The sequence below is a fragment of the Diadema setosum genome, chromosome 10, assembly GCF_964275005.1.
Source record: "Diadema setosum chromosome 10, eeDiaSeto1, whole genome shotgun sequence".
Lineage (NCBI taxonomy): Eukaryota > Metazoa > Echinodermata > Echinoidea > Diadematoida > Diadematidae > Diadema > Diadema setosum.
Window position 1 is genome coordinate 37,981,786 of NC_092694.1, and position 16,148 is coordinate 37,997,933.

The window sequence follows — 16,148 nt, forward strand, 5'->3', positions numbered from 1 at the left end:
TTTTTGCTTTGCTGTAACAAGAATTTCATTATACTGTAATTGTGTTTGTTAAACAGGAGTACACTACATCACACTCTCCCAAAGTGCCCTTTGGTAAATTCCATACATGCCATACATTTTGTGACTTTAGCATTTCACGAGTTGGAATTTGTAAGATGATTTTGCTAGTGGCTGGAATAACAATTGTGTACCAGAGAGACAAAATGAGACATAAGTATTGTAATTCATTTTCGGGAGAACAAGTTTGTAACATGCCGTGCTGGAGATGATATGTAGTACTTGTGTAATTTTACAGAAGGGGATATTTTTGTGACTTGTTGAGTTTGTGCATATCAGTCAACTCGCAAAATGTGCTTGAAAGCAAAAATAATGTGAGTTGCTCTGTGCCTACAGTATATGTATACATGTATGCCAGCACCACTTTGTAGGCCTATAAACATTACTGTAGCTATTGCTATTCTGCCCTTGTTAAAATTATGTGATTTTTTAAACATTTTTTTTTTTTTTTTTTTTTTTTGGTGGGGGGGGGGTTGGGGGCATCTAAGAGCTGCCAACTGTTACTTTTTGCATTTTTTTGTACTTTATAGTTTGGAACCAACCAAAACAATTTGCTACTCTGCGAAACATTGCCAGGCATGATCAAGTTGTCTATTGTGAAACTGTTTGAGGCGGTGTTAACCCGTTTAGGACGGTTTGATTTTGCTACAACATGCATTTCCCATAGACGCTTGCCCGGGTATACTCGGGACTCATCCTCAACGGGTCAAATTAACTGTTCTCAACCGTAAGTAGTAGTTGACAAAGCCCCAACCCCCCCCCCCCCCCTCAAAACCAGCAACAGCAACAACAACAACAACAACAAAACACAAACACAAAGCAGTCCAAAACAACAATAACAACAACAAACCAAAAGAGCATGTACCGTAGGTGCCATAAGGGCATTATTTGCAGTTTAAGTCCATGTCTGGTTAAAGTATGAATCCTGTGTGAAAAATGCCTTGTGACAGCCAGTTATATCTTGTGGGTAAAGTGGTGAGTTTTTTCAAAGGCTGCCTTCACATGTCGAAATTAGAAGTAAATGAAAGTGACAATGTTAAGTTGCATTGCCTTGAAAGATTTGGGGCGTTCTGCAATATGAATCTGATGTGATTGACCTGATGTGTGCATTATTGTGAAACCTGATCTACAGTAGTAGCATTGTTGTCGGAAATTGTATGATTTTAAGAGATTTCTACATTCATCCATTTTCAGTCTTCAGACATCTCCCACAATAGTCAGTGTTCAATACTTGAACTGTAAAGTGTGGTTACAGCATGACAAAGTCTACATTTTTTCTTTCACTTCTAACATGCCACTTCAAAAGGATGCAAATATCTTGAAAGCTCAATTATCCTGGAGATACTGAAATGAAAAGAAAAAGTAGAGACTCATACCCATTAGATGTCACCAGAAGAAAAAGAAAACAAAATATTTAAATTGATAAAGGGCATGGGAGCCACATTCCACAGGGAATATATCTCCTAGTATCGCGTCGCAATTTGCTATACCTTTTTTATATGACTGTTATACAAAATATCTTGTGTGTAGCAGTTTTTTTAATTTTTTCAATTTTTTACATAGGGCTGCACAGAACTTTGTTTAAAGTATTTTCCCATTGATCAAATCCTCTGATTAAATTTGAGTAGCAAAATTATTCCCTGTGCCATGAAACAGCCTTTTTTTTTTGACAGGGAATCCTATTGAAAAGAGAAATGTATTGAAATGGTTGGCATTGTTAGCAGAGAGGAAGTGGATGCTCTGTCAACCATGAGAAAAAAATCCCATCTTCTTGTTCTGAGATGGATGGGTTTATACCAAAATCCATTTGGCCTGATATGATGCATGCTTGGTAAAAACTCTGAAAAAAAATTCAGAATTGTGAAATTGTCGTAGGATGACGAATTAAGTGTACATCTCTCTGCCAGATAGCACTCGGTGAAAAATCGATGAACGCGACATGCACAGATGAGTTCTGGATTGCTGTCTCCAAACGGTGCAGCGATTCAAGCCGCTCTTTTCGCAACTTTCTGTATGATGAGCCAGCACTTTGAATAGCTGTCGGGATGCACAATGGAAGCAGATTCTTTAGTTCATTCCCAACATGCAGATTACTCTCAAGGCTTTAAAATGAAAGATTGAAGCAATTCACTCGGTATTGCAGGTGGAAAAGAGCGGGTACAGATAAAGCCTTGCATTGAATGGCATCTCAAGTTTAAATTGCTGCTTGGCATGTCAAAGGTCAAATTCAGTTCTTCCTTATCTCTTCTTCTATTCATTCTGTATTCTTTCTCTTTCATACACACTCTCTCTATCTATTTGTTTTCAATTCTTCTTTTTTTTTCAGCTTCAAATACAGTCATGTATACACATGTGTATAAGAATATTATTTACATGCCTTTGTACATATTAATGTTTATCAATAAGATTTTTGGCAGCATTAAAGAACTTTTTATATTCATTGATAAAAATAAGAGTGTTGATTCGCAATGTCATTGCTCTTTGGTGATAGTGGTCCTTACAGAGTAATCTTTGAAGAAAAAAAAAATAATGTTTTTGGTTAGTTCTGTACTGCTTTGTGTTGTTTCTAGCTCTCTGAAGTTGAGAATGTAGAGTAAAGGTTTTGTTACACACAGTTGTGGAATGATTTAGAGTGTTGACTTCTTCAAAATTTCCCCTCTTTGTGTATTCTCACCCGGTTTGTAAAATAAGAGACAAAATATACAGACAAACTAATTATGGCCAGTTAACACATGCTTACATTTTAGAATAGAACTATCTTTTTTGTATGCTTCTGTGTTTAGATATATATTTCTGTCTATTTCACTCAGTCACTCACAACTAAAATTCAGTATCATATGGTGGTGATTAAAACAAAATACAAGAAAAAAAATGTATACTGCTCAGGCTATTTTTAGACCTTGTTATCCAATTAATTAATTCACAAGTGATATAGATTCAGTTTGACATCACCCTTGCGAGCCTCATGGAGACGATCTCTCACAGACCTTGATTCTTTGTGGACATTATGACTATGGCCTTTATGTTAAATGGAATTAAGTAATTATGAAGCGTATCTTTTCAAGAGTATTTTCACATCAGTGGTAGATGTGAAAATGCTGCCACCTTCATTTTCCTTCGTCAAATCCATCAATTGATTGCAATTTTGGTCTGTATACCTCTTATTTTTTCCAACTTACTAGATATTTGTTACAATATGAGCATGCACCTACATCTTTTCCCTTGAATACAGTACAGTTGAACCTCTCTTATCCGGCCTCCCTTTATCCGGATCTCTCTATTATACGGACGCAATCTCGCCGTGATTTTTTTTTTTTTTTTTTTTTTTTTTTATAATTACGGGAGGAGAGGGGGATTCCCAACTCCTTGAGAACTCCTACACAAACACACATGAATTGCATATTACTTCCAACATGATTAACATACATTACATCAAATGTCCTTCCAAATTGATTACTTTCAGACATTTTAACATCTCCAAACACCCCCAAATGTAACAATGAAAAGGTTGCAGTATACATATTTGTACTACATGTGGTACTACAATGGGATACATCAGTACGTGTGTATGTATATGTACAAGTATAAAGCATTGAGTCTCCCGTATCCGGCCAAATCCCTTATCCGGATGAGCCCCGGTCCCGACTTGTCCGGATACGAGAGGTTCAACTGTATTCAAATTTGTCCATTGCTTTACTTGTACCTCTTCCTCCTATATCTTCTGAGTCATTATGCCCACTCGTTCATGTACCCATGTATGCAAAGACTCATTTTTTTTTTTTAACTCAGGGAACTTGCTAATTGGTACAAGTTCTGCTTTTTCTTTTTGCAAGTTCCGTCCATATTCCTTACTAGCGGGGGCTATTTCAACTCATAGTGAATTCATGATAATCAAATTATGTAAATCACATGTATCTATATGTGTTTGTAGGTGCAGCTGCACATGTATTATACTTTTTTTGATATATTGTTTGCATTTATATTTGCTACACGACATTTCACCTTCTTTTACAAATTGATTTGAAACGCTACTTTGCAATTACTGTGAATTATTTGAATATGGAAACGTATGATTCAAATGAAAAGAAATCACGCTCTTACTATAAAAATGAGGCTAAACTAAGCAATGACAGAAGAGAGAAAAATATGCATTTTTATCATTTAAGTGGATAGTGTTTTAAAGCTGAGACTATGTAGTCATTGTCCACTCTTCTTGTGAGAAGGATACAAACTATGCAGAATGCACTTTAAGACTTCAAAGATGAAAATGAGCAAGGAAAGTGAAATTCCATTAGGATTCAAATCTGAGACCTTGGGAGTGCTAGTCCAGTGCTGTTTACTGACTGAGCTATGGAAAGCCCTGGTATAGTGTTCATCCCAGAAACCCCCTAATTCTCAATGCTTGTGTGGTCAGAAGCTTACGTAAACCTGACATAAACCCGGAAGGATGGAAAGCAACTTGAGAAGAAATGTGAGGGATCACCAGAGTCATGCGGCTTTTTGAATTACAAATGCAAACACATAGGGAAACTTAACCCGTTGAAGACGAGTCCCGAATACTGTAAAACATGTTATATTCGCGGCAACAAATTTTTACGAATTGAAGCCAATGGCCTTTATTCGCAAATTGCCGCTGGCGTTCAATGCATATAGTGTAGACAAGAACTTTCGCGTGCATTTTAGTTCCGCGACTCTCGGCGCTCGCAAAATTCGCGAAATTAAAATGCATGCGAACATTCCTCGTTTTACAGTATACTCCGGCAAGTGTCTATGGGAAATGCATGTTGTAGCAAAATCGGCCCATCCTCAACAGGTTAACAGAATTTAAAGATGGCGTGACTGCATGCAAAGATCTGCATAGGAAAAAGCTGCCATATTGGTGTCTGTGCCAGTCCCCAATATATCTTGCAAACCGTCAAGGTTGTGGACGGCTCATTTCGGAGACGAGAGGGCAATAATGTTTCGGGGAAAATTGATTGGACGTAATGCAGATGGAAGCACATAAATTCCTGTGAGCTACGATTCAGAACATGGCTGATTCAGTGTGAAGTGCAATGATGTATGCCAATGCAGTTTATTAATAATGTATGGTGTCATAGACCAGGTTTAAATGCCAAGGACAGAAAAAAAACCCCCAATGATCACTGTGAATTGTATTAATTTCTAACAAACTACATGAAAAGAAATTGATGAAAGAAATGGCGCTGCAGTGTAGAAAATTTATGAGCGTATGTTTTGTTGTCATATCTTTTCTTTTGCATTGTAGCAATATTGTTTATCAACTCTTTATATGCCACATTCACATGCCTGACTCAGAAGAGAATTTGCCAAGTTTGCATAGTCTACTCAAATGCACAAACCTGCCCAAACTGATGAATGAATCACCAAATGCCACAGTACAATGAAAGCGTTTTTTGCGATTCCATTTCTGTCACATGTAGCTTGCATTTTCATGTAGTGATTGATTATCAAGTTCCCTACTGGATTTGCGAGTAACTTCTGGAGTTTCTGTCATTGTTTTGTGCACAAAAGTCATGCCTAATGTATCTACTGGTCATTTGACGGAAAAACAATCATAGATTTGTCATACAATTTACATCAAGGCAAGACATGGCATTTTCTCTGCAACGTTGCACATTTCATGTACAAGTTTACAAAAATCTATAAAAGCTGTATGGATTTGAAAAACAGTGTTTTCCCAAAGCAAGACTACGTTACTATCTCAGAATAATGCAGCACACAAGGGGCTTACACTGTAGCACAGAAAGAGTTGATATCTTCATTGAATGAAATGCTTTATGAGCAATTCATAAGAAAGGAGAGCAGACTTTAGTCCTGTTAAAATCACACGAGGAAATATTCAGAATAAGGCCTATGTTTCCTGTCAGCATTATACCAAACTGTTGCAGCTGTGAAAAAGAAAATGCATACACTTTGTATAACATTTCTATATAGTCATTTTCATTTTCATTCTTTTATTTCAATTTATTTTCATATTTCTCACATATATCACAATAAAGTAAATAAATACTAAAATTATACAAAACATAAATTAGATGAGACTTCATCAAAATATACAAAAGTTTGTTTTGGTATAAGCACAAGGTCTGTATACATGCGAATTGAACTGAGGTCATGATGCAAAAAATATGATGGGGCCTGCGTAAAAGCATTAGCTTGTACAGCCGCAGGTCCCATGATAAATCAGATTAGGGGAAGTTTAAAATACTAAGGGAACCAATTTAAACAAACAAACAAAAAATCCGATCAAATAAGTGTTACTAAATAGAATACAGAAAGGTCAAACGTTGCAACAATATTATAACCTACTATAAGTAAGGACATTGGGAGAACAACAAATGAGGTTGTAGAGATTCAATGGGTGTGAAGGTAGAAATAATTGCATAACAATATGGCATAAATACATAAGTAGAAGGTGGGATAATAATGAAATTTGTCGTGAATGTAAACAATACGTACAAAGGCAATAGAGCTCAGGAGTCACATTCCAGCTTGGGTCCTAAAACCATGCAGGCCGTGTGACCATGGTAACCAACAGCTGTCACGCGCGAGAATTTTGATAATCGAGTGGAGTGATAGGTGCTTGAAGAGCGCAACAGGCAGACTGATCAAAAATAGTGTTCATGGTTAGGATCCATCCGGACTACTAATAAGGGATAGACAAGGGGTAAAATAAAGAGCAACAAGTAATATACACTATGTACTTCATATAAGCTATTGTTCCTTATATCCCTTTTGCACCATAACAGGTTGTTGATGCTCCCCACCTTAACCCATTTAGGACGGGCTTATTCAGCTGCAACACACATTTCCAATAGACACCTGCCCGAGTATAATCGGGACTAGTCTTCAACGGGTTAAACTCACTGAACCGCCCTTAGCGTACCTTACATGAATGATATGTGTATGTATTGTAGTCTCTGTTTCAAGTGTACTCTGTGAATTAATCCCCAAAATATACAATCCATGTTAATTTCTATATCCATGGAAGGTAGAGTGAAATAATTCATAGCTTCTTGTAGTGAGTAGAAGCTAACAGTGCAGGAGACTGCAGCATGCTATAAAAAAGTTTAACCCTCTCTGTGGGAGGAACTTTGGACAGTGCATAAAACACTATGGCCCGAATTCACGAAGGTGGTACAAATGAAACCATGGTTTAAACCATGGACAAAAACCATGGAGTGCCAAGTGTCGCATGGAATATTTCATTACAAAATCAGTTATTTCGTTGATGAAATGATTATTTTGTAACAAAATGACGACAGTTTGTAACTAAATGAACATTTCGTCCACGAAATGATAATTTCGTTAATGAAACGGTCATTTTGTCGACGAAATGACCAATTTTGTGATGAAATATTCAGTGCGACACTTGGCGCTCCATGGTTTTTGTCCATGGTTTAAACCATGGTTTCATTTGTACCACCTTCGTGAATTCAGGCCAATGGGTTAGCTAGTTTTTATCCTTGATGTATTTTGTACTGTAAAAGGTTGACAGAAAACAGCTCTAGGCCAGGTATGCAGCTAACTTGCTTTGAAAAATCCACCACAGCTGCCATGGAGAATGGCCATAATTCCTTTGTACATAGTAGGAAACATTGCAGCTTCTCAGACATGTATGCATCCAAACCTTGCCCCCCCCCCTCCTTTATTAATGATCAAGTATTTAGGTCAGTCTTGCTGCATTAATAATCATCTATTCATCGCGCTGAATTGGCAATGCTTTAACATAAGCACATCTTGTAGTTCAGAAACATTAGATAAAACTAAGCAAATTCATTTAGACTTCATGAAAACCAGAACAAATTTACAAAACGCCTATTTACAGGAGTATAGGTTTGATGTAAAATGTGTGGCCAATTCAAAAGACAATTATAAATCTAGCAGTTTAGAAGCTTTAAAGACTGCTGTTGAAACAAACAATTATTCATGAGGAGCAAAGGGCCAAAATATATTTTTAAACTCTACTTTTTCAAAACAATAATGATGTATTGTAACCATGGTAATGAAAAGACACAGAGTAAAATCACATAGTTCTGGTCTCTTGGATCTGATTGGTTAAAAAAGGGGAAGAAATGGACAAAAAAAAAGAAGAAGAATGCATATATGTAGCAGAGTAGGAGCACTCGATCATGAATTTTCATTACAAAATACTTCTCCCTGTGAACTGAGGTAATCTCACCTACATTGTAGATTGTTCGTACGATGCATTCTTGGATGTGTTCCAAGAGGTATCTAATTGCAGACATGATAAGCAAGGCAGCTATGCCTCTCTTTTACCTTTGAATGCACATCAAAGGAATGCCCTTAATATTTTCCTTGTTTCTCTCTTTCTTCTTCTACAGAGTCGTTATCGGTGGATTGATTTTAAACGCTGCTGAGTGACTGGACCCCCCCCCCCCCCACCAAAAAAGGAGGGTAGTCTTCTCTCTGTGCAGCCAACAAATGTTATTAATTCCAGCCAAATGCACCCCTCATTCCTCCTCAAACCTGGAGAGGATACGTGACCAACCTCACACCAGAATTTTGCAGGCGTCAAGAGGGAAGAGCTCTTTTTTTCTCATCGCGAGCGAGCCAAGTGTGCGCATTGTTTGGACCCTAATCAGCGTAAACCTCGGGGGCAGAAGCAATGCAGACGTAGCCCTCATGCATGTCTTGATTGACCTGGTATAAAATGGACGAATTGACTTGGGATTTCTCCATTGCAAGAGGAGATCAGAATGTAATTGGTGATCTTTAGCTCCAGTCACGGCTTCATCTTCATCGTCTGACGGTCGAGACCAAGACTTGCATCATTTATCTGTTGGTTGCCTCGCCGTGTCCCCGGAGGATGAGCAAAGTTGGGCTTAACGAAACGTGAAAACCATTTCGCCTGGGTTTTCTTTGAAACAAAGAGATGATGTGCTGGAATGAGAAAACGACAAATGGGTGATATGACTGTGATGAAATGCAATGAACATTCTTTTCGTGATGTGATATAATCCATGTGTCTGTTTTATACCTTTTTTTGATTGGTGGGATATATTTCCATCTCAGCATTAACTCGCTCAGAGTTGGATTTGTCATGCCTCTGAGCTATCTTCAGCACATTATCCTCAAAGAAGAGGTAAAAGAAAAGTTGCATGAGAAAAGTTAGAGTGAGAACAGAGAAACGCTTTTCAGACGGATTGCTACAACTAGTGATGATAGCGATAAGCACTAATAAGAATGCTGATGCATTCCGAGATTACCGTGCAAATCAGGAATCATGATGGTAGCTGTTTTCATTCGAGTAGTGGCAAACTGTGACTAGTAAGAGGTTTGTGCTCACCTTCTTTCTGCATCCTAGCACTGATTTGCCCCGCCTGTTTGGGGACAAGTTGAGATGAATGTCTCTGACGGGGCGAAACGCACGTTCGATCCCCTCCAACGGCAAACTGAAACGCCCCCACCCTCTGGTGGGTCACGCGGCACGGCACCCTGCGCACAACGCCTACTACGCTTCCCTGGGTGGGAGTGGCCAACTTGACCTCTACCCCTCCCCTGCTTTGCGCCACCACCACCTGCAACGATACCACACCCGCTACCACGCCCTCCAGGGCCACCAGCCGCCCCGTCAGAAAATGTCCAACGCCTCGCGGCAGGTCGGCACCCGCCGCCTGCCTCCTCTACCGGCGCCGAGCAATGGCCGACGCCCCCAGCCGACAAGCCCCCATGGGGTCGGTAAGAGCAGCATCGGAGGTTCATCCACCTACCATGGCAGCCAGACGTCCAGCGCCCGGAGCCGCGGGGGCAGCAGCACCTCTAGTCAGTCTGGAGTCAGGGTGAACATCAGCTACGACATGATCGTCAAAGGTATGTGCACATCCTACAACCTAATCACTTCTTTCCACACTGTCTACATTCTATCCTCCAAGGTTTTCTGCAAGTCGTTGATTGACACATTACTGTAAAAGTGGATATTTTCACGCGACTAAATTTTCGCGCTTGGCCAGACGAAAAGAGTTTCGCATGTTTGTAATTCCGTGGAATCAAGACATCAACCACTGGAACATACATCATACAAAAATATTCGCATGCTTTTATTTTCGCGCTTGTTTCTGGTTGCGCAAAATGGGCGAAAATTTCCACTTTTACAGTACCGGTAGTTAATATGACACAGTAGCCAGATTCACACACAGTAGTTATCGATTTAAAAAAAAAATGATTTTATTTGGCACTGCATGTTCACAAACACTGCACAGGTCAAATTATTGTAAGTGTCCAAGAAAAAATAAGCTGAAATAAAAAAAAAAGATCGCTCTGTCAATTTAAAGCCCTTTGAATCTCCAGAATGCAAATGACCCGGTCATCCAAGTCTACGGACCTTCTGAGGGAAATTGCATTGTGGGCTTAAAGGTAGGGAATCCCATTTGCATGCCTTAAATGAAGAGTTGTATAAATACAGTGGTATGTTGAAGAGAGTATCATTTAAGAAACTCCCATAAAGTATTGAAAGTGGAAGGTAACATTTAGTACATTTTTATTGACCGTTAGATTTTGAATTGAATTTTTTTCGGGGCTCACAGTGAATTCCAGTACATTACTAGGCTACCTTTGCAGACCCATGCACTGCATGTGTGTCCATCATGTATATTTTGTGAAGAAAGTTCATCAAAACTTTCAAACATTTCCATATACATTCTTGCCACACACTCTATATGTTATTACATCAGCTCTTATACTTTTAGATTTGTGTTTATAGATAAAAAATACAGAAGACTGCAACAAAAAGGCTTAAGTGTGGCTGACACACAGAACTACTGAGTAGTTGAGTTTTGTGCATTATTCAAATTGTAGATAACTGTTGACTTCCAAATTTCTCAGCAGTGGCCTTTAAACAATTCCCCTGAGGTTCATATTTAATGTTTTGCTGCATTTTGGGAGGTCTGTAAAAGGTATCCCCTACCTTTAAAGATGTATATTGATGGTTTCTTTGTCTGTTTCTTTGCATTTCATACACACACTGTGCAGTACAAATATTCACGAGAGTTAAAAAAACAAAATGAAGCAGGACTGATTTTTACAAAGCAATGCATATCACAGAAGTGATATTTCTTATGTGTTCACACACAGGAATTAATATTTTAGCATTGTATTGCAAAAGGTTTTCAAAGACCATTAATTTTGGGATTGTGTCAGTGCAGCTGGTTTGTTTGTGTCCTTTGCCGACCCAAGCAACGCTGCACTCTAAGCATTTTTCCTGTATAGTATGGCAGCTTGTGCTTGTTCCTGATTGGAAGATCACATTAATGTAATAATTACAATTGTGTTAGATTGTTACAAAGATTTTGTTGAAAACATTGTCTTGCATGCATAGGTGGGTTTTCAGTTTATTATGGGATAACCCTTGATCCTCTACAGGGTTGGAATAGATTATGGTAGGAATTAGATTACAAATGAATTACAAGGAAAACATTTGTCAGAATTGGAGAAAAAATGTTAGGAATGTGCATTTTTTTAGATGTTTGAGACATCTTGTGTATGCATTTGAAAGAATGTGTTCTCCAGATGAAATGTTTCTTTTGTATGCTGAAAAGTTATTAAGAGGTACCCTCCTCCTCTCCCCCCCCCCCCCCCCATGGAAACCAATAGAGTACAGTGTCCTGCAGTAACTTTCTATTAGTGTACTTAATACTCCATGGATGTACTATTGAGAAAATTTTGTAACATGGGAAGATGTTGCACTCTGAAGATGTTTACTTCAAAAAGTTGGACTTAGTTTAGCTGCCCCCGATGATACTTGCAAATTGTTCCCCGATGTAGATAAGACCCATCAGTTTGTGATAATCTGATCACATTGGCATAGATGAGAATCACCTCTTTCTATCGATCATCTCAAGCGTGCAATCGTCACTTCAAGCTAAGGAGGTAGGGATACCTGTGAGTATGGTACATTGAACAAATTGGGGCAGGCGTTATTGTAACTTCCAAACTCGGCTCCGTTGTATCGGCGCTCGAGAATCGCCGGCATTTTCCGCTCCAGAGGACACTTCTCCTTGATGCTCTGTCGTCAGGGTTATGCTGGGTATCATCTTGAGATGGCAACTGTGAAAAGAGCAAAAAGATGAAAGTTTGCTTACCCCCCCCCCCCACCCCCATTTTCCTTGCCACCAGGGATTGCGGAGCGTCGGTCCCTGTAGTGTAACTCATCCCCTCTAATTACGCCGCAAGCTTTTAATGAAAGACCCCTCAGATGATTTAAGCCCTCTGAACAGCCTCGGCACAGCATCCTTTCTTACCCCCTTTTTTGCCATAAAAGGTTAAGATTCCAATCGGCTTTCAGGAGGAGAGAGCGAGAGGGAGGGAGGGAGAGATGCAATTCTAGCTCTCATGGGAGTTTATCATTCTCCAGTGCTGGTGTTTCCTCATTTTGTGTTTCCTCGTATGAGGCCTTGTGGATAGTGATGAAGCTGAACTGTTTATCCATTCCCAGCATACTGTTTATGTTTCATGAACATGGAGAACATGTAAAGAAAGCAGCACCAACTCCAGAATTCAAAGTGTAACGTTTCTCTCCATGTTTTCAGTGAAAATGTCATCACTCACAACAAGTTGCTACAAGTAGAAGCGGTGGCAAGATTTTGCAATTATTTTGCGGCATGCTCAAAATGTCATGTTTTTACTAATTAAGTTTGAAGATTTTTTTTTTCCTCCCTGTAAAAGTCTCACTTCTTATCATTATCAAAGCAAAGTTTTGTTTTTTATCTAGTGCAGTGCTTAATGTAAAAACAGAAAAAGAAATAAAGACAGTGCTGTTAGTTTTCCATTAGTCACATGGACTGCCAAGACAAATCTAATTTACAAATGGAAACTGTAGCCCTAACATGAAATATTTTCCTAAAAACTTTGATGTGATTAAAGAAATCCAGGCCTGTGTTGACTTTTCTGGAGTCAACTGAAGTGTTATGAAGTGAAGCAGAAGTGTATTGTTACAATACAATGGTCTAGAAAGAAAAGTGTTTCATTCTAGCATGCAGGGATGTCGATACATTGTATGGCAATGTTGCAATTCTCTTAATATGCAAACATAAATTACGTTACTTTTTATGACCAAAACCCCATTGAGTATAAACTGAAGGTAAATTACTTAGTGAGCATTAATGTATATGTATTGGTGAAGAAGAAGATGAAGAGATACATGATTGATTTGCTGACTGAATCGATATATCAATGACTCGAGCAGAAATCATCCTGCATCATAAACGGGAAAGAACTTGACAATGTGATGGATTCAGTTTACCCTCGGGATGCTGCATTTTTACTCCTGATGAGTGATTACCATGGCGACGAAGCCTCTCTGAATGATACATCATCATTCCATACCCATCCATGGGGGGAGAATGTACCCCAATGTGGTGGAAGAGGTGGAGCTATCCCCCCCCCCCCCCACGATGTTTGTTGACTCCCCTCATCCTCAGTGCCGCGATCGTGTTTGCCAGGCTGTTATCGACCGACGGTCTCAACGCCTCGTCTGCCGTTTTCCGCGGCACAGGTTATACGACATCCGCCTCCATGGCGATGATGAAAAGAGAAAACAGTTTAGTGTAGAACTGACACTGTATACACAAAGTTGTGAATATTCTTCAGAATTTCAGCCAAAACTTACAGTTATGCAATTTTGGGCTATCCAGCCGCTCTCATTTAAGTGAAAAATAAAATCAATTGGTCTGTCGATCGATCGGTCAATCGATCAATCAATCGATCAATCAATCAATCAATCAATCAATCAATCAATCAATCAGATGTTTTTCCTTCTTTTCCCCTCTAATGTTAAAGGGAAAATTTAATGTAAAAAACAGGTTTGGAATCTTATCAACAAGATCGAAACTAATGATTTCTCAATAACTGTTGTCAACAAGCAATAACCAATGTCAGATGGAAAAGAGGTATTAAAATTTTATGTTTTGCTCTATATGTGACCACACATCACAAAACTAACAAAAAGTTGCACGCCCTGGTTTTACATGACTACTCAAAATTGATGAAAAGCGTCAAACTAGTCAGTCTTGAGCTTTTCTTAGTTTCCTGAAAGAGCAGTTGTTCTACAATATTCTAAAGTTTGGGATCATAAAACAAATGGGAATTTGTGTTTTTAGCAGTTTTTCCAGAACATGTTTTGTGGAATTGTGTGATTAGATATGTCTTAGAGGCCCCTTTTCATTTCTTTTTTTTTTATACACTTCACTTGCAACTCACATTTTTTTAATGGATTATGCTACTGCTTTGAAATTGGTATTGGTAATGGATTTAATGTGTTTTATATCCTTTTTTTTTTGTCCCGTTCATTGCATAGCTAGCATGGCTTGGTACGACACTTCGGAGCCTCGTTTCTCAGTACGCACTTTTTCAGAGTGTGTGCTTACTTTCCAAGATTTACATGGCTTTAATGGGAGTCCGTTTGAATGGAATTATACATTATGCAGCTTAAAGCTTAAAGGTAGGGAATCCCATTTGCATGCCTCAAATGAAGAGTTGTATAAATACAGTGGTATGTTGAAGAGAGTATCATTTTAGAAACTCCCATAAAGTATTGAAAGTGGAAGGTAACATTTAGTACATTTTTATTGACCGTTAGATTTTGAATTGAATTTTTTTCGGGGCTCACCGTAGATTCCAGTACATTACTAGGCTACCTTTGCAGACCCATGCACTGCATGTGTGTCCATCATGTATATTTTGTGAAGAAAGTTCATCAAAACTTACAAACATTTCTATATACATTCTTGCCACACACTCTATATGTTATTACATCAGCTCTTATACTTTTAGATTTGTGTTTATAGATAAAAAATACAGAAGACTGCAACAAAAAGGCTTAAGTGTGGCTGACGCACAGAACTACTGAGTAGTTGAGTTTTGTGCATTATTCAAATTGTAGATAACTGTTGACTTCCAAATTTCTCAGCAGTGGCCTAAACAAGTCCCCTGAGGTTCATATTTAATGTTTTGCTGCATTTTGGGAGGTCTGCAAAAGGTATCCCCTACCTTTAAAGTCTGCTCTTTCAGAATCTGCCCTTCACTAAAGATCCACGTCTAGCAACTTTTTGTTGGTTTTGTGATGCAGGGTTACATATTACATCCTTAAATGGGCTTTTTTGATATTCGTAGCATAGTACATGAACAAGGGAATAAAATCTGATAATCATACCCCCACCCACACACAGTGCATGGGGTCTTCACAGCTGAACAATGCATTGTCATGGTAACAACATTTTCTCTCTTTTTTTTTGCAATTACAAGTGTACAAAAATATTGCACATGAAGCTAAACTCCCTCAGGTTCAGTGATACATGTACATGTATTCTAGTAATATCTATGTGCTGTAAAGTGCATGTCATCCTTCTATGGTTTCCTAAGTAGGTAATTTTGAATGTAAAATGTACAATGGTGATAGTGGGGGCCTTGCATGTGTTATTTTTGATTTTCAGTTCAAGTTGATGTAAATGTTTAATTTTTGGTACTATTGTAAAGGTAATTGTCTATAGATCAATTTTGGTTTGAGTGTCAAGCACACAAGTAAGAAATACTCAAAATGGCCGCCAAAATCCAAGATGGCCGCCAACTTCTAGACTTTTGTCAAAAAATTGGATAAAACTCTCCATTTGAAGTGATTTAAGTGCTGAACCTGATATTTTCAAGGGTAATGAGATTATTGGACACATTTAGAAATAAGAACAATTAATGCCTTTTGCTTAATTTGCATAAATTTACATAAATTCCATTTTTAAGCTTTTTTCCTTAAAGAATACAATTATTTAGAGACAAAATGTATATAAAAAATGAAATAATCACAATTAAATGATAATAAGGAAAGAATTACAGCGAAATCTTCCAGAAATGTCCTAAAATACATTTTCAGCACATCCGATGAATAGGGGGTCAATAGCTTCATGTTTTACAGAGGCATTATACTCCAAAGAAAGGTCTTGAAACTGCTAGCGCACCCATTTGAAGTGATTTAAGTGCTGAACCTGATATTTTCAAGGGTAATGAGATTATTGGACACATTTAGAAATAAAAACAATAATGCCTTTTGCTTAATTTGCATA

The 16,148-nt window shown here is 38.3% G+C and overlaps 1 protein-coding gene across 1 annotated transcript in view; it reads left to right on the forward strand.

Annotated features, from left to right (window-relative positions):
- The first annotated feature begins 9,446 nt into the window (after window positions 1–9,446).
- Window positions 9,447–16,148, forward strand: part of LOC140234202 (probable 3',5'-cyclic phosphodiesterase pde-5) — a 116,031-nt gene continuing 109,329 nt past the window's right edge. Inside the window, exon 1 of the mRNA XM_072314269.1 lies at window positions 9,447–9,912. Within this exon, the coding sequence (XP_072170370.1) occupies window positions 9,447–9,912 (466 nt within the window). The remainder of the gene's footprint in view (window positions 9,913–16,148) is intronic.